General features: G+C 40.8%; 1 protein-coding gene across 1 annotated transcript in view; it reads right to left on the bottom strand.

The window, feature by feature from the left end:
• Positions 1–331: 331 nt before the first annotated feature.
• Positions 332–24,720, bottom strand: part of DMRT1 (doublesex and mab-3 related transcription factor 1) — a 765,474-nt gene continuing 741,085 nt past the window's right edge. The window contains exon 5 of the mRNA XM_085640788.1: positions 332–1,035. Coding sequence (XP_085496914.1) covers positions 881–1,035 — 155 coding nt within the window. The 3' untranslated portion in view covers positions 332–880. The remainder of the gene's footprint in view (positions 1,036–24,720) is intronic.

Consider the following 24,720-nt stretch of genomic DNA (forward strand, 5'->3'; position numbering starts at 1 on the left):
CTCAATCTTCTGTAAAATCCAATTAAGTCATTATCTGACTGATTGTATCTTTAATTGAAAACAGAAGTGACAGTAAATTTCTGTGATATATCAGGATCAATCGATACTGCTGTGCGATTCAGCCTCAAGAAGTGATTTATAATGTCAAAGCCATATAGGTAACTCCACATTACTCTCTCTAAAACCACTGGTGGATGAAATTAAGAGTAAGTGCATTTAATAAAAAACACGATGGTCAGGTTATTGATTACAACAGATGGGGTGAAATCAAATGGATGTTTTCAGAGCACAGAGCGAAGAAAATACAAGTAATTTCTTTTTTTCTGTTTAATACAGCTCGCCAAATATACACACAAGAAAATTCAGTCATCAATAACATTTTTATTTCAGGTGCGGCTGCAGCTACAGTGAACGATGAATTTCTTTTTCCAGCCTAGTTTCATTGCAGGGTGGCTTTTGTAGCCTAGGGAATGTCAACCGTACAGTAAGGAATTTATGAACACAGGCTGTACTGAACATGCAAATCTGAAGCCATCTTTTCAGGGGAGCGCTCTTTTCAATCAAGAACTGAACCACGGGTTATTGATTAAATTGTAAAATGCGAAATATGTCACTCTGCATGTAATTAGTCGGAAGAGTGTGTATTAAACCTACAGAGTTATATGCTATAAACAAAACTAAACAAGCACAACGAGCGAAGTTATCACAGCTTCCCTGCCGATCCCTCCAAGTTCCACAAACTTTTAAAACGTCATTGCATACAGCTCAAAAACTTCAAAAACAAAAGAGGTGTCACATTTGATTAGACGTCTTGGCATTCACAGTATTTGTCTTGAGTCTAGGCCTCAAAGGGGTGGCCTCGAACATTTTCTTCGAGGCTTTATTCCCCATCTTCAATGACGGAGGTGACGGTGAAGGTGTCATGCTCGGGGGTGCTTGCACAATCCGCCACGCCTTTGGTACTTTCGTTGCTGACAGAGGAGCTACTTGAGAGAGAAGCCAGTCCCGAGTCTTGACTACTGGGTGGAGAAAACACTGCAAACACAAAAGAAGAGAGGTGATGGAAAGACCATTAGGCAGCTGCATCAAACACATGTGTGCCATTTGAGGAAATTTACACAATAATAATAATAATAATAATAATAATAATAATAATAACAATAAACACCCCATACAATCCCAGTTCAGTTTTTCTTGACATTCAGAAATGATCTAAAAAATGTAACTCGTTCGACAACATTAATATTACTTTTACACTTCCATCCTCGTCCACGCAACCGAAGTACGGAGGACATTGTGAGCCCATGTGGTCAATACTGAAAAGATCCCCCTGTCAGTGTGTTAAGGAGCAGACAATGTTTGAGATGCTCATGCTAGTCCACAAGGCCTCACTGGACGCAGTCCCAAGCCTATCATACACTCCTATGAATCAAAGACACTAGACAGATAGAAACTGGTTATACCACACTTTATTGAGGGCATAGTTTAGGACACTACCTTTACAACGACTGGCACGCTTCGTCTACTGCTACAACTCCATTTTCCACAAACTCCTTACATCTTGACTTAACCTTTTGCTGAGGGCAGAAGGAGATGGACGCAGGTCTGGCCGCAGGCCAGGCCCTGTGCCTTTGGCTGTCCAAAATGAATGTTCGGTGCAGGGTCTGGCCAAAGTCCAGGCCCTGCAACACATCCACCACTATCACACTGAGCAAAGCATATGGCTAGGCTCTGCCTGCAACCTGCCACAGACACCCAACCCTTGCTGCACAGCCTTTGGCAGTCCTTTGCATAACCTGCCATCGGAGGCAATCCATGCTATACATCTCTTCAAGATGTACTCCACGGGGATTGAGCACCCATCATTCGCAGTGCTCAACCAGAGTCGTTACCCAGGCCCTGCACCCAACACACCGCGGGTGCCCAACTCATGCTGTGCACGGCCTTCAGTGCACGGGGGGGGGGCAGGGGCAGGTCTGTGGCCAATGCCCAGGGGCGGCCCATAGTGCTTGGCTATTGGTCAGGTGTTTATTTTCTTATTTTTTCAGATCACAAATCTGGTGCAAGCTTTACCCTCTCAAGCTTGCATCTGGATCGTGAATCAGAGTTTTCACTCTTGAATCTCAGACTTCTAAACTGGTGGCCAGAGACCACAGTACCAAGACAGGTGACAGGGTCTCTAGCCGTAATTTCAGGTGTGGGGAGCTCACCATTAAGAAATGTGACTTGGGAATACCACAATTTTTCCCCCTTTTTGTTAAAAAAATGTCAATTAGTAGGGCTATTTGAGGGTTCGCTAACTGGGGGCATTAGAGCCCGGTTGTGCCTGCCCTGCATCTTTAATGGCCATATATTTCTGAAACTGCAGAACACAGGGACTGTGCCACAAATCCTATGGCTGCTGCAACAGAAATTTTACTCTTGTGACAGCCAATGAGAAGTTTCTTGTACCGAGGATCTGTAAGGGGCGAAGGGAGAAAAGGGTCCCTCGTCCAATAAGGTAAGTATAATTTTATTTTTTGAATTTCCAGACTAGCAAATTGTTTGCAAGCCCCAAATGGTAGCGATATACAAAAATATTAACCCTTTAAAACCCACTTCACAACTTTTTCAAATGCTAATATCTCAGAAAACGGAACTGATTTAGACAAAACTAACAAAAGCATGCTTTCTGCATGAAATTCTATTTTCATTTGAAGTTTGGCGTAAATTCTTTCAGCTCTTTGGTCAATTTCCAGTGGGGGATAAAATGGGAAAACACATATTTTTTCTCACCCATTAACTTTACTACCTATGAACGGACCTTCATGAAAATTGGTTTGTAGAGGCTTAAAAAGATTAAACTTCTAAATGGTGTGCAAATCCATTCATGGTGTCAATGGGTATAGGCAAATCAAAAAACGCCTTTTCTATGGAAACTGCACCTCAACCATAACTACACAATGGCAACCAACAGTGTGTTTTATCCAAATTACATACATGGATTAAAAGCTCTGCTAGAAAAACGGATATTTTAAAATAAAACTGATATTTCTAATTACGACTTTGGCAGTCCTCCTGCGGAGTGCCACGCCAGCGCTCTGCAGGTGGACCGGCAAAGCTGTTCTCACACCGCCCGCCAGATTACGATAAACATCCTTGCCAGGCGGTGCTGCTGCGGTCCTCACAGGAGAGCCTTAGACAGGCAGTGTCATGAGACTGCCGCAACCCGTTCCTGCAGGGAAGTAATGCACCATGTTATGCATTGCTTCCCATGCCCGAACTGGGGGGCAATTCCAGGGGGGCCCAACATGTGCCCAACATACACCAAGTGCCCACCCAGGACCAGAGGCGCAAGGCCCTTTTTGCCTCTAGCCACCCTTTTCATGGCCTGCCCTTGAAGGATGGCCGGCCCAGCAGAATCCTTGAGCCCGGCGGTCTCGTGGTGGTAATACCACTGAAGCTATTATACTGTGGGTGGTCCTATAGTGTGGCTGTGGTAGGACTGCCACCATGGGTTCGGCGTTCCAGTGAACCGCCAAAACTCTTAAACAGAGTGTCAGTGGTGTTGTCGAGTGCTCAATATAAGGGAGCTGTTCTCCATCTAAAACTTCCCCAAGTTCCCTACTTCCTTTTTAGCATAATTTATGCAGCACTCAGTTTTAAACCGCAATGTTTTGACTTATACCGAGTGCTGCTTTGTGTCTGGACAAAGATATGCTTCTCCAATGAGCTTTAAAGAGAGCAAACCACATGTGCCAGGAGCTGCTTTTATTCATTCCAGGTTGGCTTCCATGCTATTGTATGAATCTAAAACCATCATACTATGCCCGGAATGGTAAAAAAATTCTGCCATTTTTTTTAGCTAGGCATGGATAGCACTTGATCCTATGCTTAATGAATTTGATGTAAAAATGTCAAAAGGCTTCGCAACATTTCTAGCTCAGTGTGGATGGCATAGTGCTAATCCTATGCTTAAAAACTCTTCCAGGAAAACAGACATTTGAACTCAGAAGATTTAGTGCTGGTGGTTTAGAGTGCTCATTATAAAAAAGCTGCTGTCCACCTTAAACCTGGAGACTACCCAGGGTCCTGTACTGCCTTTTCTGCATAGTTTATGCAGTACTGTAAGCCCGAAAGGGCTTTATTTGGACTTTTACTGTGTACTCCCTTGTGTCTGGACAAAGCTATGCTTCTCTGACAAGCTGTAATGAGAGAGAAAGTTATAAGTGTCCGGAGCTACTTTTATTTCTTCCACATTGGCTTGGGTGCTATTATATCAATCCAAAGCGTATGCTCATTCTCTACTCCTCCATTACCTTTTTTTAATTTTGTTTTCAGGACCACTGTATTTATTAGAAGTTTGAACAATGTTGTTATTTAAATTTAATGAGTGATGTCATCAATGATGTAATTTAACACATGTGATTACTATGTGAGATCAAAAGTAGTGCATGGTACGGCGCAAGTTATAGTTAGGTCACTATCTGTTTGATATGAATTGTGCTGTTTCTATTATATGTTTTTATCATATATTTTATTCTATCTTCATCATGTGCTTTTACGGTTTAAAATGTTTGAACCAAATAAAGAATCTATTGATTGACTAAAATGTAACTGGAGTCGTTCAGTGGTTTGGGATGTTTTCTTAGTGTTAGGTCTTGTCTCATTCCAACACTTAACTACAACGTCACTTCAACCTTCCTCTCTTTCTAGAATATTTATAGGGTATTTAAAAAAAGTAAGTTAAGGTCTTAGCAACTAACCTAACTATAACATCAATTTAACCTTCATTTTTTCCAGCTTATTTCATAGTTTAAAAAAAATTATATTCTTAATCAGTCCAGCACCCAACCCTGTACAGGGCACAAAGTTTGTCTACCAAAAGGTTACTATTTTAAATATAGGGAGCTTTTAAGCTACTGAGAAGATGGCTAGAGTAAGTAAAGAGATGTGGAAAGGGAAATCTGTAAACACACAGGTGTATCTATCTTTAGCCCCTTTAAACACCATAATATGCCTCAAACTATTAAAAACCAATGCTTCTCCTAGCATATCTAACCCGCTGGTTTCACATCTGCATTAATATCTCAGTTTTCATTTATTTCAGCCTGCTCCCCAGGTAAGGCTTTAAATTCAACAACTCCTATTTCAACACAATTAAGTCAAGGAGTGCTTCACTTCCATCTTGAATAAAAAAAAATGTTAGCACTCTAGTTGTTTATTAAACCACTTTAGTGAAGCTGAAGTAGAACACAGAAGAAGTATCAAATGGAAGGCTGTTGCTTGTGTTGCAAATGCATGCTTCATTCAGCATATCAAAGTTTTTCTGATGCTGATGAAGATATTTGAGAATTTACAGAAAATATGTTCCTATTTTAGCTTAGCATTAGCCGTAGATTCTAGGACAAAATGAACTCCCTCATTTTGTCCAATCCCCAAAGGAAATGCATTCAGTTTTACAGCTTTGATTCCATAAAGAGGGTGTTCAGATGTGCCACACTTTTGTCATAAATACCAAATGTTAGTACTCTAGTCTTTCATTTCCATGCTCATCATTTTTCACAGGGTAAAATCAACTTAAAACACACATCCTAAAATTATGATGTTACCACCATCAAATGATTTACATTGTGACTAAAATATGTTAACACACTTCATATAAGTAAATTCAGTGACCTTAGAAAAAGACTTACATTACAATGCATTTCAACATGAACAATGTCTGAATGTCCTTATAAAAACTGCCACAACATGTTCACACTTTGGGCATCTAATCAAAGGGGGTGGGAGAGGGGGTAAGTGCTCACCCAGCCCCCTTATATTCTTTTAATTAATTTACAAGGCTAAAGGACAATGTCCCTGAGTCCTGGAATGGCTGCCACAACATATAGCTTACACTATGCCAGTCAATCAAGATGAACTAAAATCCTTTAAATTGGCCAATAGGAGCATAGGTGGATATCAACAGTCCAGATATCACTAACTTTTTCTGGGAGGGTAAGCCTAATCATACCCTTCCTGAGCACCTCTTTCTACACAAATTGCTCAAACACTGAATGGGTTTACACCAAATAATAAAAAGCATGCTTTTTGAGTTATGTTATAACTTTGTGCCAAATTTAATGTAATTTCATTAAGACATTTTTCTGTATCAGAAAAAAAAACTTTTCTATAGGAATTAAAATAGGAGATTGATGTTTTGGGATCCTTCCCTTTTTCTTGTCCTCCGGTTGTTGGATCAGCACAAAACTTTCCATGACGGAGCCAAAGTGGATGACATTCTTTTTGGAAATATTTGGACAGATCTGTTGAATGGTGCCAAAGTTATTAAGAAAACAAACTCTGACCTATAACTACTGTGGCACTAGCACAGTCTGAGTAATATATGTGTGTGTGTGATGTGTGTATTATTTACGCAATTACAATATTAATACCATTTTCCATCTATAATTCCATTCTATATAATCTCAAATTTGCCAATGACCTCATGTATCATACTGAAAATATGTATATAAAGAAAATAAGTTACTGGGTGAAGTGCTTCCTCTGTAGTCATATACAATAAACTGCCCAATGCTATGAAAAAAACTCATCCACTTCATCTCAGACCAATGCAAGAATTCCTGTTTATATTTCAGAGAACATTATGAGGTGTAGTAAAAGGCATTAAGCTTGTTTACAGGATAGGCGATTGGACAATATATAGATTTTTAAATATTATGATACATAAATATGGTGTCAAAAATATTGTTAATACATAAATATTGTGTCATGGAATATTGTTCCCAAGAATATCTTTTTTGGTGTATAATATTGTTTTAAATAATATTGTTTACTTAATAGTTGAGAATATATAGGGCCTAATTACGATGTCGGGCAGACTTGCATCCGCCCGACACCGTATCGGTCTGGAACTGCCTGACCTTAGGTTCCGATTGCAGGATTACGATGCAAAACATGCATTTTACAATGGAAGTTTGTGCGGCGGGCAGAAAAGGCCCACAGCACAAGCTGCAATTGTAAAATGAATAATTTGAAACATCCCTGCACCATGTGTCAGGCATCTAATGCTGCCAGCCACATCGTCCCCCCCAGGCCCCATTGCGGAGGGCCAGAGGGAAAACACTTTCAACACTTTCTGATAGCCTTTCCATGTCGGAAATGCCGACATGAAACCGCTGTCGGAAACTGTCATCATCCTCACGGCGGAGCCGAGCCTGGCTCTGCCGTCATTAGAGGATTATGGTGTTTTCCAACAGGCTCCTTGAGCCAGTTCGAAGCACTGCAGACAGTCCCTCCGCCCACCACATCATAATGCGTCGGGCGGGCAGCAATGTCAGATGTCGGTCGGTTGCGGTCTGCCCGAAATCAGAATCGGGCCCATAATGTTTGTTTAATGTATATCAGTTAAAATATTAATCTCAGACCTTAGCATTGTTAGTATAATTGTTACTAATTATTTTGTACTCTACATTGTAATTTAAAAGATTTAATATATTTTCTTAATTGACTTAGTCATTTATAATGTAGTAGTGGATTGTTGGGTTTGTAGGGGAACGGGGTAGGAAGTAATTTAATTTAGAATATAATTTACCTGTTAATTCATTTTAAATTTCATTATTTTTTTTAAATTTTGTTTTTATTGGCAAACTATTAAAAATTATTTTAAAAAAACAATTTTTCAAATAACAATTGGTCACATCGATTATTCATTTCACCTTATTCTGTTATAACAATGGTTTTGCTAAATGTGAATAAATAAGTAAATTGAATCTTTTGATACAGTATACAAAAAAACAAAGACAATAGAGTAGAGGCACAATAAAACTCATGAGACAAACAGATTCAGTAAAAAAAAAAGAAAAAAGAAAAATGGGGATATGCTGCCAAGATTCAGATAGCAGCTTCAACCTCCTCTCAGTACTATAGGTCAATACTAGGGATATTTAAACATCGAGTCGAACATTGCACTAGAAATACCAGGAATATACAGCATATCAAAGTGTTTGGGAGAAACATAATAGATCTGCCACGGCTTCAAGAATAAAGAACAGAGGTTATTAAAAAAATAAAAAAACATTAGACTAGGAAGCTCTATTATTATTACTCCAATTTTCAATTGATTCCCAGATCTTAATACCTTGAGCTCTCGCCTTCTTCCCTTTACAGGCAAAAATTGCCTTTTCTTGATTATACATACCTAGCAGCAGGGCAAGCCAAACCTGAAAGTTGGGGGGATCTTTATCCTTCCAACGAGCTGTTAAAATAATCCTATATACAGCCGTCCCCAAAAAGAGACATGTTTCCTCCTCCTTGGTATGCCTCAATGTATTATCATATCCCAAGATGTAGAGGGTAGGAGATTCAGCTATTACATGCCCAAAAACTTCCCGCCAAAAACCTGCTATCATACCTCTCAAAATTAAGAGTTTATCACACTCATAACATATGGAGTAAATGTGCCGCAGTTTTTCCACATCTCGGGCATTCTGATGTAGCTCTTTTCCCCCAAGAGTAAAGTTTAGCCGGTGTAAAATAGAGATCGTATATAGTCTTATACAACTGAGCTTTCAGATTGGAGGTCACAAACAGCTTCATTAAGAGGGTTAATGAGATATCAATATCTACATTAGAATTGTTCAGTTTCCTTGACCAGCTTGCTTCAATAGACTCTACGTCATCCCGTTGACTATCAATTAAGACATCCTCTATAGTACCAATCCTAGTTGTGGATTTGTCCATACAATCAAATAGGGGAATATTATCCAATGAAATGTCAGCACTTTTTACGTTAAGAATTGTATTAATTTGGATAAATTTAAATACACTAGTATTAGGGATAGAAAATTTGCTTTGCAGTTGTTGGAATCTATTACCACAGCCAGGCAGTAAGAAATCTCCTACCGTTAATACTCCTAAATATTCCCATCTTCTAGCAATATCATCATATTTGGGCTGGTAGCAATGTAGAATGCCATAGCGACATATATTTATTATATTTAGGAATATTAAGGTGCCTGACAGTTTTCCTCCAAATTCCCCAGGCACTCGGTATGATCTTAAACTTAACTTTCTTGAAGTATGAGGGTTCTAGTTGCTTTACAAAGAGACCATTAGCCTTAACTCCAATGACCAATTCGTACACTGAGGGTATAACATTCTCCCCTATCTCTATTTCAGGTGTTTTAATATAAAGTAATGACGTCATCTGCTGAAGCAAGGTAGCCCACAGGTAGAATCCTAAATTGGGGATTGCCAAACCCCCCCTTATAATTGGTAAAGAGAGGTACCGGATGGATCTCCTTATCTTCCCATACCCCCATACACATTTACTCATCTGGGATTCCAGGGCCTTAATAGTTTTATCATCCACCAACAACGGGATCGCACGGAACAGATATAGGACCCTGGGTAAAATATTCATTTTAAGAAAATTACCTCTTCCAATAATTGAGAGATGTAAACCATCTATCCTTTTTAAATCATTCTTAACCTTTTGAAGAAGAGGATCATAGTTTATTTTAATGATTTCCTCCATCCTAGGAGATATTCGGACTCCGAGATATACGGCACTATCCACCTTTCTTGGATCTTCAAATTGCGTATTCTGAGTGCATATAACCATCGTTTTATCCCTATTAAGGGAATACCCAGAGAACTGTCCAAAAGCTTGAGTAATCTGTTCAATTTCCATTATTGCCTCCGTGGGGTGAGATGTTACTACCGCGACGTCATCTGCGTATGCTAATATTTTAGTGTCGAAGGGGCCTACTGTAATTGGTTTAATTGCCTCTGCGTCTAACAATTTTAGAATCAGGGGATTTATATATAGGGCAAAGAGAATCGGAGAGCAAGGACACCCCTGCCTAGTCCCACGAAATATATCAAAGAGCTTAGACTCCTGTCCCATTACCAATACCCTAGCCTTAGGTGTATGGTACATAGCCTTAATGGACTTCACAAAACTGGGGCCCAATTTATTTTGATCTAAAACTGCCCATAGAAATTCCCACGAAACCCTGTCGAAGGCCTTCTCGGCGTCAAGGAGGACCATCGACATCCGGCCCCCCGTGACACTCATGGCATCAAACAATGCTATAGCCCGACTGGTATGGTCCGTAGTGCCCTTGCCCGGAATGAAGCCATGTTGCCACGGGGAGACCAGGCGCTCGATGGCCCCCTGAGCCGGTTAGCTAGAATCTTAGAATATAACTTTGAATCAGAGTTTATGAGAGAAATTGGGCGGTAAGAGGTAGGTAGGTTAGGGGGTTATTTTTTGGGGGGGAAAATCACTATATTAGTTTCCATCCATGACCTAGGAGGGGTACCACTCACTTGAATCCCGATAAATAAATCTAGAAGTAAAGGTGTTATAACATCGCCCAAAATTCTATAAAGCTCCAGTGGTATTTTGTCGGGGCCTGCGGCTTTACCCGAGGCTAACTCAGCGAGGGCCATTTGCAGCTCCATCTGAGTTATATCCCTTTCTAGATCTTGCTTAGTAGCCATATCAATTCCTAGACTATCTTCCGACTCAATTACCCATCTAGCAAGTGCTTCTTTAATTGCTACAGGGTCTAACATATCCTCGTTTTGATACAACTTCTGATAATATTTTTTAAAAACTTCTGGGATAGCCTCGGATGTTGTATATTCTTGCCCATCTAACTTGATGCTAGTGATAAGGTTTAAAGATTGTTTTTGGCGAGTGCGAAGAGCCAACTGCTTACCACACTTCTCCCCCGCTTCGTAAATCTTATTGCGATGAGATTGATACGTCTCAGCCGCCCTCTGAGAGAACCTACTATTTATCTCAGTTTTGAGAATCATCATCTCTCTAAAGGTTGGCCCCCCATCCCCACCCTGCATTAATAAAGTAGTATGCTTCTCCTCTATTCTAGCTAATTCTTGGAGCTGTAATTCGTTTATCCTAGCGATTTCTTTCCTCTGTCTAGCCACGTAACTTATTGTCTCCCCACGAATTGACGCCTTAAAACAGTCCCAGACCATATCTCTCGAAGCACTATACCGATTACAGTCAATAAATCCTTGCACCCATTTCTTAATATACTCTATGTACTCATTATTAACAAGCAATTTCCTATCAAAAGACCAGCTTGAGCAAGTTCTAGGCATATTATTAATACTTAGTGTGAGTACTAAAGGATTGTGGTCCGAAATAAGCTTCAGCAGTTTACTAATTTGTGTCCTATTGGCGCAATTACTTGTACTCCAGATATAATCAATACGAACATATTTATTATGCGGGTGTGAAAAATGCGTATACCCTGGATCCTGATGCTGCTTCAGATCCCATACATCAACCAGGCCTAGGCTTTCCTTGAGTTGTGAAATAGCTCTGTATACTTTCGGTTTGCGTCCAACATATTTATATTGACCTTGATTATATACTAGCCCTTTTGAGTCAAGAAATATTTAAGTACCCACAGAATATCAATGCCTGAGGCCAGGATGCAAGCTCCATTTCGAGATCAGTAAAGATGGAGGGATCATCCTGATTGGAAGCATAGATAGAACATATTGTAATTCCAATTTTAAGCTCCACAATCACCCATCTACCCATAGGATCAGCTGTCTTGCGTATGGCCTCCCCCAAAAAGGATTTTGTTAAAATAGTGACGCCTCTTGTTCTTGTAGTATGGCTTGTACATACCAATAAATTAAACCCCGGGACCCTCAATACATCCCTTTCGGCCCATGGAATGTGGGTCTCTTGAAGACATATTATGTCAAATGTATTTTGGGTAATTATCCCACGCATTTGATCCCTTTTCGCCCTATCATTAAGCCCCGCTATATTCCAGCAACATAGTTTTAGCCTAGCCATATTATGTTATATTTGTTTTCTAATCAGAATCCGCTATGTGACCAAATTTAGCATTAATCTTATAATTTTGATTTTTATTTCTATTTCTACAATTATAGTTGCCATTTTTATGCGCTTTCTCCCCCTTCCCCCTCCCCCTTACCCCCTCTACCCTCAGCCCCCCCCCCCTCCCCCCGCCTCCCACAATTGAGGCAAAAAGACTCCATAAGAGTCTATAGTGATGGACGTGCAGTACCGGTCTGATGCTCCCTAATATACCGCAAGCAACGTATACGAGGAACCAGTTCTTATCCCTGTATTTCTTCCATTTTTATGTTTTTTTTCTTCCTTTGTTTTCCCTCTTTAACCCATTTTTTCCCCCTTTCTATCCTTTATATCTTTTCACCCCCTCCTTCTCTTAAAAAAACAAAATTATACCACTTCCAAAGAAAACGTAAATCTTAATAACACAAAAAAAAGAAAAGACATAAAAAGGATTTTTTAAAGCTTCACATATTCCCCGATTTTGTCGTTATATAAAGGCAAAAATTCTCCTAACTCCTAGTATTTATCACGGAAGGCTATTCAAATATTCCTTTGCCTTAATTTCGGAGGTGAAAAATTTTATCTGATCTCCATTAATAACTTTCAGCCGAGCTGGGTTGTTTAGAAATACCTGAAGTTTCTTATCTTGGAATGATTTGATGAGTTGACACAAGCGCCACCTCCGCTCAACCGTTACATGACAGAAGTCGGGGCGTACAAAGTAAGTTATATGACCACTGGTTTTCTTAGCCTTTGGTCTCGCTTTTTCCCAGATTGCCTGCCTAAGTAGGAAATTGCTGAAATACACTAATATGGCCCTGGGATATGCCCCAGGTTTAGGTGTACTTCTCATGTTAAAGGGTACCCGATGCGCTCGCTGCACCTCTATATCCCAATTCCAGGCTGACAGCTCAGGAAGGGAGTCTTGAAATAATTTAACCACAAAGGAACAAGCATCCCCCCCTTCCGCACCTTCAGGAACCCCCAGAACCCGTAGGTTACTTCGCCGTAGTCGATTTTCCATCTCCTCAAGTTTCCACATCATATCCGAGAGTTCTAACTCATGGGCATTGATCTGTTCACGATTTGAGGCTATTTCTGTCTCATTTACCAACACTCTCGACTCCATCTCAGTCATTCGATCACTAAAAGAACCAATTTTCCTTGAAAGTTTGCAGACCACACCCTGCACCTTACGTAGCTCTGCTTGGGCCTTACGACCATCATGAGATGTCTCCTCCCTGTGCGCAGCTATGGCTAACAAGGCGGTTTCAATCGTAGGTGCTACTGTAGCTTGAGAAGTTCCAGGCTCCTGATGCTGAGCTAGGCCAGAGGTTAGCCCATCTGAGTGTGTTGGAGTGACTGCTGGGAGATGTCATCAGTGATGTCATGAGTGATATCACTGACCATGTCATGAGTGATGTAATATGTGACGTCATCAGCAGTGCATTGCATTAGCTGAACTAACTATAACGGGGGAATTTCAATGGTTTTGTACAAGTGAAAAGTCCAGCTAACTATAAAACCCCTGAAACCTATGTTTTTTTCAGTGAATTTCTGAGGTTTTTTAAATGCTAATTCCTAACTATAACGTGCCTGAAACCTATGGTTTTTTCTGTGAATTTCAAAGGTTTTTTAAATGCTAATTTCTAACTATGCCTACAGAGATAGGACATGTGAAGAAAGAAGAAAAAATGCACAGAAAGAAAAAAAAGAAGTGCAGAAAGAAGCAACAGAAGTCCTCAAAGACGAAGAAAAGTGCAGGAAGAAGGATAACGTGCAAAAAGAACAAAAAGAAAGCAGTAAGAAGCCTTGTTGCAAAATCATCCTGTACCCTCAACTTTTTCAGACGGATACTGGTGGTAACTGAGTCTGACTAACCAGTCCTAGAGCCAGTGCTATGTTAAAAGACACTTAGAATACAGTGAAAACACCTACATACACTAGGGAACATTATGCGTTGGGGTCCCCCTGTGATTAGCATGACCTCCTCTGTAAGCCCCTAGTATATAATAGGGCAGGGGGATTAAAACTACCTCTTAAAACAGGCCACAGGGCGTTTTTGCACACGTTAACTCAGGCCCCGTCCCCTCCCTTCACCACTGTGTAAACACGCCCTGTGTCCGTTTTTAGTTGGGAGATTAAGTTCATTTGAATCCTGAGGGTCCCTAGGGTCCAACTAGCCCACTAGGTACCTCCAGTAAGTGCCACAGAGCTGCGTTGCAGAGAGGTGTAAAAAGTGGCACGGCCTGGACCACCCCTCTGCAATGCAGCTCAGTGGCGCTTACTGGAAGCACTTGGTGGGCTAGTTAGCCCCCAGGGGCCCTCAGTATTGAAGGGAAATTATATCCCCAATTTAAAACGTGCCATAGTGCGTGTTTGCACACGTCACCTCAGGCCCCGTTCCCTCCCTTCACCACTGTGTAAACGCGCCCTGTGGCTGTTCTAAGTTGAGCGATTCAGTCCCCTTGAATCCTAAGGGTCCCTAGGGTCAAACTAGACCACTAGGTACCTCCAGTAAGCGCCACAGAGCTGCGTTGCAGAGAGGTGTAAAAAGGGGCTTGGCCTCAGAACACCTGTCTGCAGCGCAGCTCCCTGGCGCATACTGGAGATGCCTGTTGGGCTAGTTGGCCCTCAGGGACCCTCAGTATTGAAGAGGAATTAATTCCCCAACTTACAACTCGCCAGGGGGCGCGTTTGCAGAGTGCTGCAAGGAGGGGGCGTGGCCTCCGGCACAATGCCAGTCTTTTATTTATTTTAATCTTTTAAGAAGGGGGGCTGTGTGGTTCCCCTTCTTATTCTAATTTATTGGCCCTGATGACCCCATCCCCTGTCTCCTAATTATATTTTTTTGACCCCAATCCCCAGGGCCGGCCACTGTTTTTTATTATTTTTAAAAAATATATATTTATTGACACACCTAGGACATGCTGGACAAACCGTACGTACCTATCACCATGACGATTTGCGTGATATTCATTAAAAGGCGACTATGCATACAATGAATCCATGTGGAATGTATTTACACCACTAGTGAAGCTCTGACATGTCTGATGCCCTACCGTGCCTAATCCCGGTAGACACCCTTGTCGTTTATTTATACAAACATGGGTAGCTATTGACGGGCACATTTAATACACATGCACACCAAGCCATTCAAAGGGGATTCGACAAAAATTCGACCAAAACTATGCAAGAAACCCCCCTCACGGTTAATAAAACACACATCCACTGCCGGATGTGTAATACTTTTTATTTTACTCTCTGGAAAGCGGACGAACATCACTTGAGAGTCACAGCGCGCTCCTGGCAGAGCCCAATGCTGTGTTACACCCACCATTGCCTGCTGAGTGCCACACACCTCTGTGTTGTATTCCACCAGCTAGTGTATATGCTATGACACTCTCTAGCCCATGTGCACTGTAACACCACCCCGTGAATATGTCATGCCACACTTGTCTTTGCACGGGTTATATTGCCCCATCTAACGTGCCTTCCTCGATGCCTATGTTATAACGCACAGTGCTATGCCATACATATTACAATCTGGGATCCATATCTTTGTCAAAGTGCATATGCAACGTTACACTCCCCAGCACATATTTTATATTACAACTTTAGAGACTAGTTAGGTTACACAACACTGCCCTGTACATATTACACTCCAAGGCGCATATCGCATAGCACGCGCTAGTGCCTGTGCTATCTCGCGCTCTCCAATGAATCTGTCATTGCGCACAATGTATTGCATATTATATTTCACGCCCGGTTCATCTTATATCACACTTTTTGGTGCATAGTTTATACCATACACTATATCTAGTTTTAATTTTCAATCGTGCTCTCAGGACTATGTTCTATATAACACTGTATTCACCTACCCTTTTCACGGGCATTACATTTTGCGATAGGGGGTGGAGGGTCAGGGGGTGTTTCTGCCAAGTGAGCCCTGAGTCACAGTCACAAACGTCCTCTTCTTCCTGAATAAAAGTGAGATTATGCTGCATACTTGTTCATATTTTAAGTAGTTCGCACAGACACACGTTTTAAAAACAATAAAGTTCCTAATACCCGCCTTCTCTGAACAGTTAGCTTGCTGCCCCATCCCCCTCCTCCCTATCCTCTGTTGTGTGAATCCATGGACTAGCCTCCTCCCTCCTGCCATGCATGGTCTGATGTGCTGCCACTGCCCTCAATTTAGTATGATGTACCAGTCCACTCCTCCTGCCCTCCATTGCCCAATTCTATGCCCCATCATTGACCTCCTGCTTAAACTCTGTGCTTAGCTTGCTGCCCCTATTCTCCTTCCCCCTGCCCTCCGATGTCTTTGTCCATGCCCCTGCTCCATCCTTTTTGCCCACCATGTTCCATGGACCTGCCACTCCTATCTACTCTGAGTGTTCTGTTGAGCTGCCACTCCCCTCCCACCTGACTAGCATTGTCAAATGACTGTAACCTGTCCCTGCCACCTCCACCCTGCCTGTCCACATGCCATGCCCCTATCCTCTTCCTCCTGTCCTACATGGTCCATTGTACTGCCACACCCTTCTGCCCTCCCTGGTCTGTTGTGCTGCAACTGCTCCTCCTGCCTGCCCCATGCGGTCTGTTGTGAGGCCCCTTCCCCTGAACTTTCTTGTCTGTGCACAGGTCCTGACCCTCCCTTCTATCCTCCATCGTCCTTTGTGCATGCCCCTGCACCCTCCTTCTTGCCCATCATAGCCATTGTGCTGCCACTAACCCTCCCATTTGCCATGCATGGTCTTCTGTGCTGCCATGGCCCCTCCCACGTTCCCTGTGTGGTCAGTTAGCTGCCCCTGACCCCCTCCCACCTTCCCTCCATGGTCTGTGTGTATTCCATCACAGTCTCACTGTTGCTCTTCATGGTGTGTCTTGCTTCTAGTGCCCATCCTGCCTGACCTCCGTGGCTATCTTGCTGCTCCTGCCCTGCCCCCTTGCCCCCAGCCCTCTTTTTACATGTGCAGACCCCTACTCCCTCCCTCCTGGCTTGTCTGTTCCATTGTAATGCCCCTGATCCGTCCCTCCTACCCTTTATGGTCTGTTATGCTGCAGCTTTCTCTCCTGTCTGTCCATTATGGTCAGCTAGCTACCATTGCCTCTTGCCCCTCTGTTAACTGTTGTCCATGTGCATGGTCATGTCCCCTCCCTCTTGCTTTCTATGGATTGTTGTGCTGCACTCCCGTCCCGCATGCCCTGTGTGGTGTATTGTACTGCTGCAAACCCTGATGCCTGCCCTGCAGGGTCAGTTTGGTGCACCTCTCCATGTCCCTCCTGTCCTCTTTTATCCAAGTCCATGTCCCTACCCCATTTCCTTCCATGATCCAATGTACCATACTTGCGAACATTTTGAACTTGGTAAGAGGGAGATTTTGAAAAAAAACTGGGGTATTGATTTTCCCCTTTGAGTTACATTGAAAAAGAGGAGATTGTAGACAGGAGACAGATCAAATAAAGCCCATTTGAGCTTAAAAACATTGGACGTTTCCTGGCTGAATCGGGTCTGTTGGCATGTATGGTTGTACTACCATTGCCTCTTCCTTCTGCCCACAATGGTCTATTACATTGCCACAGCCTCTCTTGCAAGTCCTGTATTGTTGGTTTGTTGCCCCTGCCCCCCTTTCCACTGCCCTCCATAGTCTGTTGTGCTGCCACGGCCCTTCCTGCCTGCTCAGTGTGGTTAAATTGTTGCCTTTGCACCCTCCTACCTGCCTTCAATTTTCAGAGTCCGTGCCCCTGGCCTCTGCCTCTCAACAGTATCCTAATGAACAACTAGATTGCTAACATTCTATATTTATTACAAAAGTGTGGAACGCCTGACGTCATCTTGATGTAATCAAAACTGTAATACCTAGAGCATTTCCTTTAGAAATTACATATATGAGAGCGTCTTATTGGCATCAAAATTATGGTTAGTGCTCTAAAAGACTGCAGACTTTGCAACTGGGGAACCAGGTTGGAGTTTCTGCTTCAGCTCGACATTCTGTGATTCTGGTCAAATCACTTAGTCTCCCCATTTCTACAACCAAAATGAATTTGTTCTTGTGTGATGTAACCAATGCTCATGTAAAGCACTCCAATACCTGAAGTCTGCACTATATAACACTGCAAAAACACAAAATAATAAGTGTTTTGCACACTTCTGTCATTGGGCTATATTTGGGCTACATCTGGGTGATTTTGGGCTACATTTGGGCTCTTTTGTCTCCGGTGGCCATCTTGGGAGATTTATTTGTTATGAAGTTTCCTAATTTCCTCATGTACTGCAGTCTCCTCAGTAGGAAATGCTTTCAGTTTTTTACTTTGATTCCATCATGAAGGTATTCAGATATGTCACACATTTGCCATAAATTCTGAATGTTAGCACTCTAGTTGCTCATTAGATCACTGTAGTGAAACTACTGTTCACCATGGAAGTCTGCTCCTGATATTAAAAGTGCATGTTTCAGTCTGCATGTCAGAATTTTTTAATGAAATAGAAGAGGATTTGAGAAGTCACTCAAAATGTGCCCTCATTTTCTTTCTTCAGCATTAATCATAATTTCTATGGCAAAATGAACCCCCTCATTATGTTCCTTTTTAAATTACATGTTTTAAGTGTTACCAGTTTATTCCAATCAAGATGGCTTCAGGTGTGCCATACTTTTGTCATAATGAAGACAGTAAGCGCTCTAGTTGTTTTTAAGAACACTCTGGGACATTTTGTCATTGGGCTATACTTGGGCTACATCTTGGTGATATTTGGGCTACATTTGGGCTCTTTTGTCTCTGGTGGCCATCTTGGGAGACTTTTTTGTTATGAAGTTTCCTAATTTCCTCATTTACTGCAGTCTCCTCAGTAGGAAAAACTTTCAGTTTTTTACTTTGATTCCATCAAGAAGGCATTCAGATGTGTCACACATTTGCCATAAATTCAGAATGTTAGCACTCTTTTTGCTCATTAGATCACTGTAGTAAAGCTACTGCTCACCAGGGAAAACTGCTGCTGGTATTGAAAGTGCATGTTTCAGTCTGCATGTCAGAATTTTTTAATGAAATAGAAGAGGATTTGAGAAGTCACTCAAAATGTGCCCTAATTTTTCTTTCTGCAGCACTAATCATACTTTTTATGGAAAAATTAACCCCCTCATTTTGTTCCTTTTTAAATTAAATGTTTTAAGAGTTACCACTTTAATCCAAGCAAGATGGCTTCAGGTGTGCCATACGTTTATCATAAGTAGGACTGTTAGCGCTCTAGTTGTTCTTTGGAACACTCTGGGAAGCTGCAGTAGAACACAAAGGAATCAACTGACAGTCTCTGCCCTTGTTGGATGTACATGTTTTACTGAGAATGTCAGACTTCATTCTCACATGACTGAGAAAGATAATGTGAATTTACAGAAAATAAGCTCTCAGTTTAGCTTATAGATCACCTTCCAAACCTCTGTGGGAAAAGCATGAGAAAATATTTTTCTCTCAATCATGATATCCCAGCAGAAGGCTTTTTCACATGGTGAAATCACCTTAGAACATACCACAATTCCTAAAATGAGTATGGTACCATCAACAAATGATTTATAATGTAACTAAAGTCTTAAAACCATCTATTAACTGCAATGCTTTTTAATGAGGTGCTATCATGTATATTGGTCCCAAGATGGCTGCCAACACTTCTTGGATGAAGTGCTGACAGCCAATCAGATCTCAGGATGAGATGTGTGGTTAGGCTCCGTCCACATATATATATGATTTTACTTGTGATTTTCTCAGGAACTACTGAACAGATTGACACCAGACCTGCAAAAGGCACATCCTTGAGCTGAGGACTACCTCTCTGCCAAATTTCAAGTAATTTTGTTCAGCTGTTCGGGCTGTACCTTGGACTAAAGGTCCCTATGGAAAATTGCATGGGGAAAACGCGTTTTGGGACCCCCCTTTTTTCTCAGCCCCCGCTTGACGAATCCCCCCGAGACTTTCAGGGTAGGAGCGGAGCGGAGCGCCCCACCTATTTTGAAGATTTCGCGAGGATTCGTCAACCGGCGCCAAAGTTATTCCAAATAGAATGTTGCAGATTTCCTATGGAAACACGGTCCTAACTATAACTATCTACTGGCGACCGCCAGTAGATAATATATATTGGAGTAGCGTGTGCATATAGAGAATTATAATCCCATTTCAATCTGGATTGAAGGGTTAAAATCACAGATAAAATGAACACAAATGGATCTTAATGTCATGTACACATATATAAAAAATAGAAAATGGAAATGGGGTGAAAATAGGAGGGGGGCGGGCGCACACTGCCTCACACTCTAGCACTCAGTTTCCCCGATGCATCATAATAAATGTGGTGCATGATAACACTTTCTTCGGTGTCAGGCTTTAGTTTTTCACCCTTGTTGGTACAGCCAGTGCTGTGTATCTCTAGACATGTGTTTTAGGATAACTGTCCTTCTTCAGTAGAGAGCAACACTTTTTCTGAGGGTTGCTGGAGATGCTGCCCAAAGTCTTCTCAGATCTCAGTACCACTCGCTGGTCGCAGGTGCATCAACCAGAGCTCGTCAGCTCGTTAGCTCAAGGGAGCCTTTTCAAATAGGAGGGGGGTGGCTGCACACTGCCTCACACTCCAGCACTGTTTACCCCATGCATCATAATAAATGCTGTGCATGATAACATTTTCTTCGGTGTCAGGCTTTAGTTTTTCACCCTTGTTCGTGCAGCCATGGCTGTGTATTTCTAGACATGTGTTTCAGGATAATTGTCCTTCTTCAGTAGAGAGCAACAGTTTTTTTGAGGGGTGCTGGAGATGCTGCCCAAAGTCTTCTCAGGTCTCAGTACCATTCGCTGAGCGCAGGTGCATCAGCCAGAGCTCGTCAGCTCGTTAGCTCAAGGGAGCCTTTTCAAATAGAAGGGGGGTGGGTGCACACTGCCTCACATTGGGTGAGAATAATTATATAATATTTTCACCGATATCATGCTAATCATATATGTGAAAAAACTTAGGGGCAAATTTACTAACCCCTATCACCACAGGAAAGTCAGAAACCCACGAGCACAAATAGTTTACTCTATGCCAACATCGGGCATCCTTTTTCGCTTAAATGGAGTGTCCCTTACGGGGAATTTCTGAGGGTAAGACAATGTTGCTCCTAGGAATCCGATTTTAAAGAACAAACTAGTGAGATGTTCAAAAGATTCCAAGCGAGGGGATACCCAGAAATGATCTTAAACGATACTTTAAAAAGAGCAGGCTTAATAAAACGGGAAACATTGAGAGCCAAAGATAAATATGCGGAAGTAAAGAATGAAAATCAGATCATTAGGTATATTGCAGACTACAATACATCAAGTAGGAAAGTGAGGAATTTAATAAAGGACAATTGGAAGATTCTGCAAATGGGTGAAGATCTGAGGGACACACTCACGGAAACACCAAACATTTCTTACAGAAAAGCTTCGTCCGTGGGAGATCTTTTAACTTGCAGTTACATGAAACCTGTGAATGTGCGAACAAATATGAATACTTGGCTTACAAAAGTCTTCTTTAAATGTGCTAAATGTAAAGCCTGTAGACATAGTCAAAACAAAACAGAATATGAGACTATATATGGAAGGAAAAATAAAATACAGGAGAGATTCACATGTGAAACAGAATCAGTAGTATATGTTTTGGAATGAACCTGTGGATTGAAATAGCTGGGCAGCACCATCAATAAATTAAAGCTCGGTATATTACAACATTTGAGAGCTATAGAAAAACAGAGATTTTCAATATGCCATGGCCAAACATATATGGAAAACACGCGATGGAGGACTAGAAAATACAAAATATTATGGCATCAAACATGATATGAAACGACCTAAAGGAGGAAACCAGGAATTGGAACTACGCCAAGAAGAATCTAAGAAAATCTTGTTGGTGGGTACAGAGACTCCAAATGGTCTGAACACAGATGCCGAGCTGTATATAATTATCTTTACAGAATGCCTTGTCCTATGTTCCCTTGTACTTCACAGCAACCAGCAGGATGGTTGTTATGTGCCAATAGAATATAGCTGTCACATTACACTTTTCTCTCCTTTTCTTTTAACAAAACCTTTTATTTTTCTCTTCGTTTAGAATTGTAGAACTAGTACTGTATACATCAATAATGCATTTTATGTACACAAGGACATAATCAATGTACTGCATGTAACCCTTCCACAGATTAGGATAATTTATAGTTCATATTAAAGATGCGTTTTTACATTGAGCGATGTGCAATACTATGTGCAACTTTCTAACTTTTCTTCCTTCTGATTTGGGAAATGAGCATTGTATGCAACAATAATGCATTATTTGTATATAATGAGAGAATTATAACTATACACAATAAATTAGTACTTTACAGTTACCTTATAATTAGTGTAGTGTTTGCACCTTCTGCACAGATTGGATAGATTAAAGATTACATTGAAGATGCACTTTAATAATGAGATAAGTGCAATACTGTATGCAACTCGTTGCACGGATTGGAGAAAATTTATATCGAAGAGTTATATCACCATTTTAATCCATTTTAACATTTATGTAATGTATGCATTCTTTTGCACAGATTAGAAAAGCTTAGGGCCCGATTCACAGAACAAACTTAAGACAAAATCCTAAACTTAGTACCATTTTGGTATTCACAGAATGCACTTACTACTTCTGGTATTCACAGAATGAACTTACTACTTTTGTGATTCACAGAATAAACTTACTACTTTTGCTATTCACAGAATGGATTTACGACTACTAACTTTACGTCTGCACTCGGGCCGGAAATTCCGTCCCGGAGGCGGGGCTTCCGGGCCGGAGGCGGAGCTTCCGGCCCAGAGGTGGAGATTTTGGCCATGGCTAAATCTCTGCCACTGGCCGGAATCCCCACCTCCGGGCCGGAAGCTCCGCCTCTGGCCCGGAAGCCCCGCCTCCGGGCCGGAAGCTCCGCCTCCTGGCCGGAATTTTCGGCCCGAGTGCGGACGTAAAGTTAGTAGTCGTAAATCCATTCTGTGAATAGCAAAAGTAGTAAGTTTATTCTGTGAATCGCAAAAGTAGTAAGTTCATTCTGTGAATACCAGAAGTAGTAAGTGCATTCTGTGAATACCAAAATGGTACTAAGTTTAGGATTTTGTCTTAAGTTTGTTCTGTGAATCGGGCCCTTACTGTTTACACTGAAGACACACTTTAATATGGAATAAGAGACCTTGATATCCATGCACCGTACGCAATATTTTGCACAAGCTAGAAGCATTTATTGTTTACAATTAAGATGCACTTTAATATGGAGAAAATCTGTATCCTTAAGCAATATGCACTTTAGTACCTAAAATAGATTACACGGAATTCAATACTGTACAAGTCTCTCACGTATATGAGCCAAAACAGAAGACTCATGGCCTCTTTGAATCTTTTCCTCTTTTATTCCTTTTTACTTTCTCCCTTCTTATTTTGTTCTGTTGTTTTTCTCTCCGTTAATATGATCAGATTTATTTACTTTTTCATTTTTTGTTTGGCACTCTTCTATTTAAGACATTTTAGTTTAGGAATTATGATCCGATATGGGAGGGAAATTTGTACTTTACATGGAATATAAACAGAGCTAAATTATAAGGGTACTTCACCGAGACTGAGAATTATAATCCCATTTCAATCTGGTTTGAATGGTTAAAATCACAGATAAAATGAACACAAATTGAACTTAATGTCATGTATTTATATATCTATATTTATATATATATATATATATATATATATATATATACACATATACATGTATATATTTATAATAGAAAATGGAAATGGGGTGAAAATTATTATATAATATTTCCCCGATATGACAATAATCATAACTGTGACAACACTTAATTTGTTGGAAGAAGTGTGCCATTGACTTGAATGAAAAGCAGTCTATGCAATGATTTTAATGGTGGTGTTTTTTAGAGGGTTGTTCCCTTGAAAAAGTAGTGTTTGTACTTTGAAAACTCTATGACCCCGCTGAAGGCTACGGCTGAATCGTGTTGGTCTCATGTTCTCACCTATGGTGATTAGAAAATAAGACAAAAAATCTTACAAAGAACTGGTACTGGTGCCTGGCTGTGCTGCTTTTTCCTTGCCTCGTGCGGAACTGAAGCTTAGTGGATTGGGGCTGCCTTTGGAAACAATTGTTGATATATATATATATATATACACACGCTACTCCAAAATTTCCAGAAAGAACAGGTGGCACTGTTAGCAATGTGGAAAAATTTAAATAATTATTGCACTAAAGACCATAACCGACCAACGCGTTCGGCAAACTGCCTTCTTCCGTGTCTCTGGATGAAAGTTCTATGCTTACATTTCAATTTTATTTTAAGTTTTAAATAAAACAATTTTAATATGTTTATGTTAATATTTAAAACTAGTGATACTTTTTTGTTGTATCAATGTATTATTTTATAATTAAATTTACGTTTACTATTTTAATTTCAATATATTTGACAAAATGTTTATTTACTCTTTCCATATATATATGTGTGTGTGTGTGTATATATATATATATATATATATATATACACACACACACACACACACACACACACACACACACACACACACACACACACACACACATATAACTGATTAAAACTATGAAGCTTACACTTTTAAATTTATTTTTTATAAAAAATCAATATTTTTATCTTGGTTTTCCATTCCACAATATTTTTGACACAACATTTCAGTAATTTCCATTATAAGTACAGGAAGACAATATTAATGTTAACAATATTTTTGACACAATGTTTTTAAGTCTCAATTTTTTTAAAGTCAATATATTGTCATGGAACCAAATGATAGTGTCATTTGATTG

The sequence above is a fragment of the Triturus cristatus genome, chromosome 2_1 (genome assembly GCF_964204655.1).
Source record: "Triturus cristatus chromosome 2_1, aTriCri1.1, whole genome shotgun sequence".
Lineage (NCBI taxonomy): Eukaryota > Metazoa > Chordata > Amphibia > Caudata > Salamandridae > Triturus > Triturus cristatus.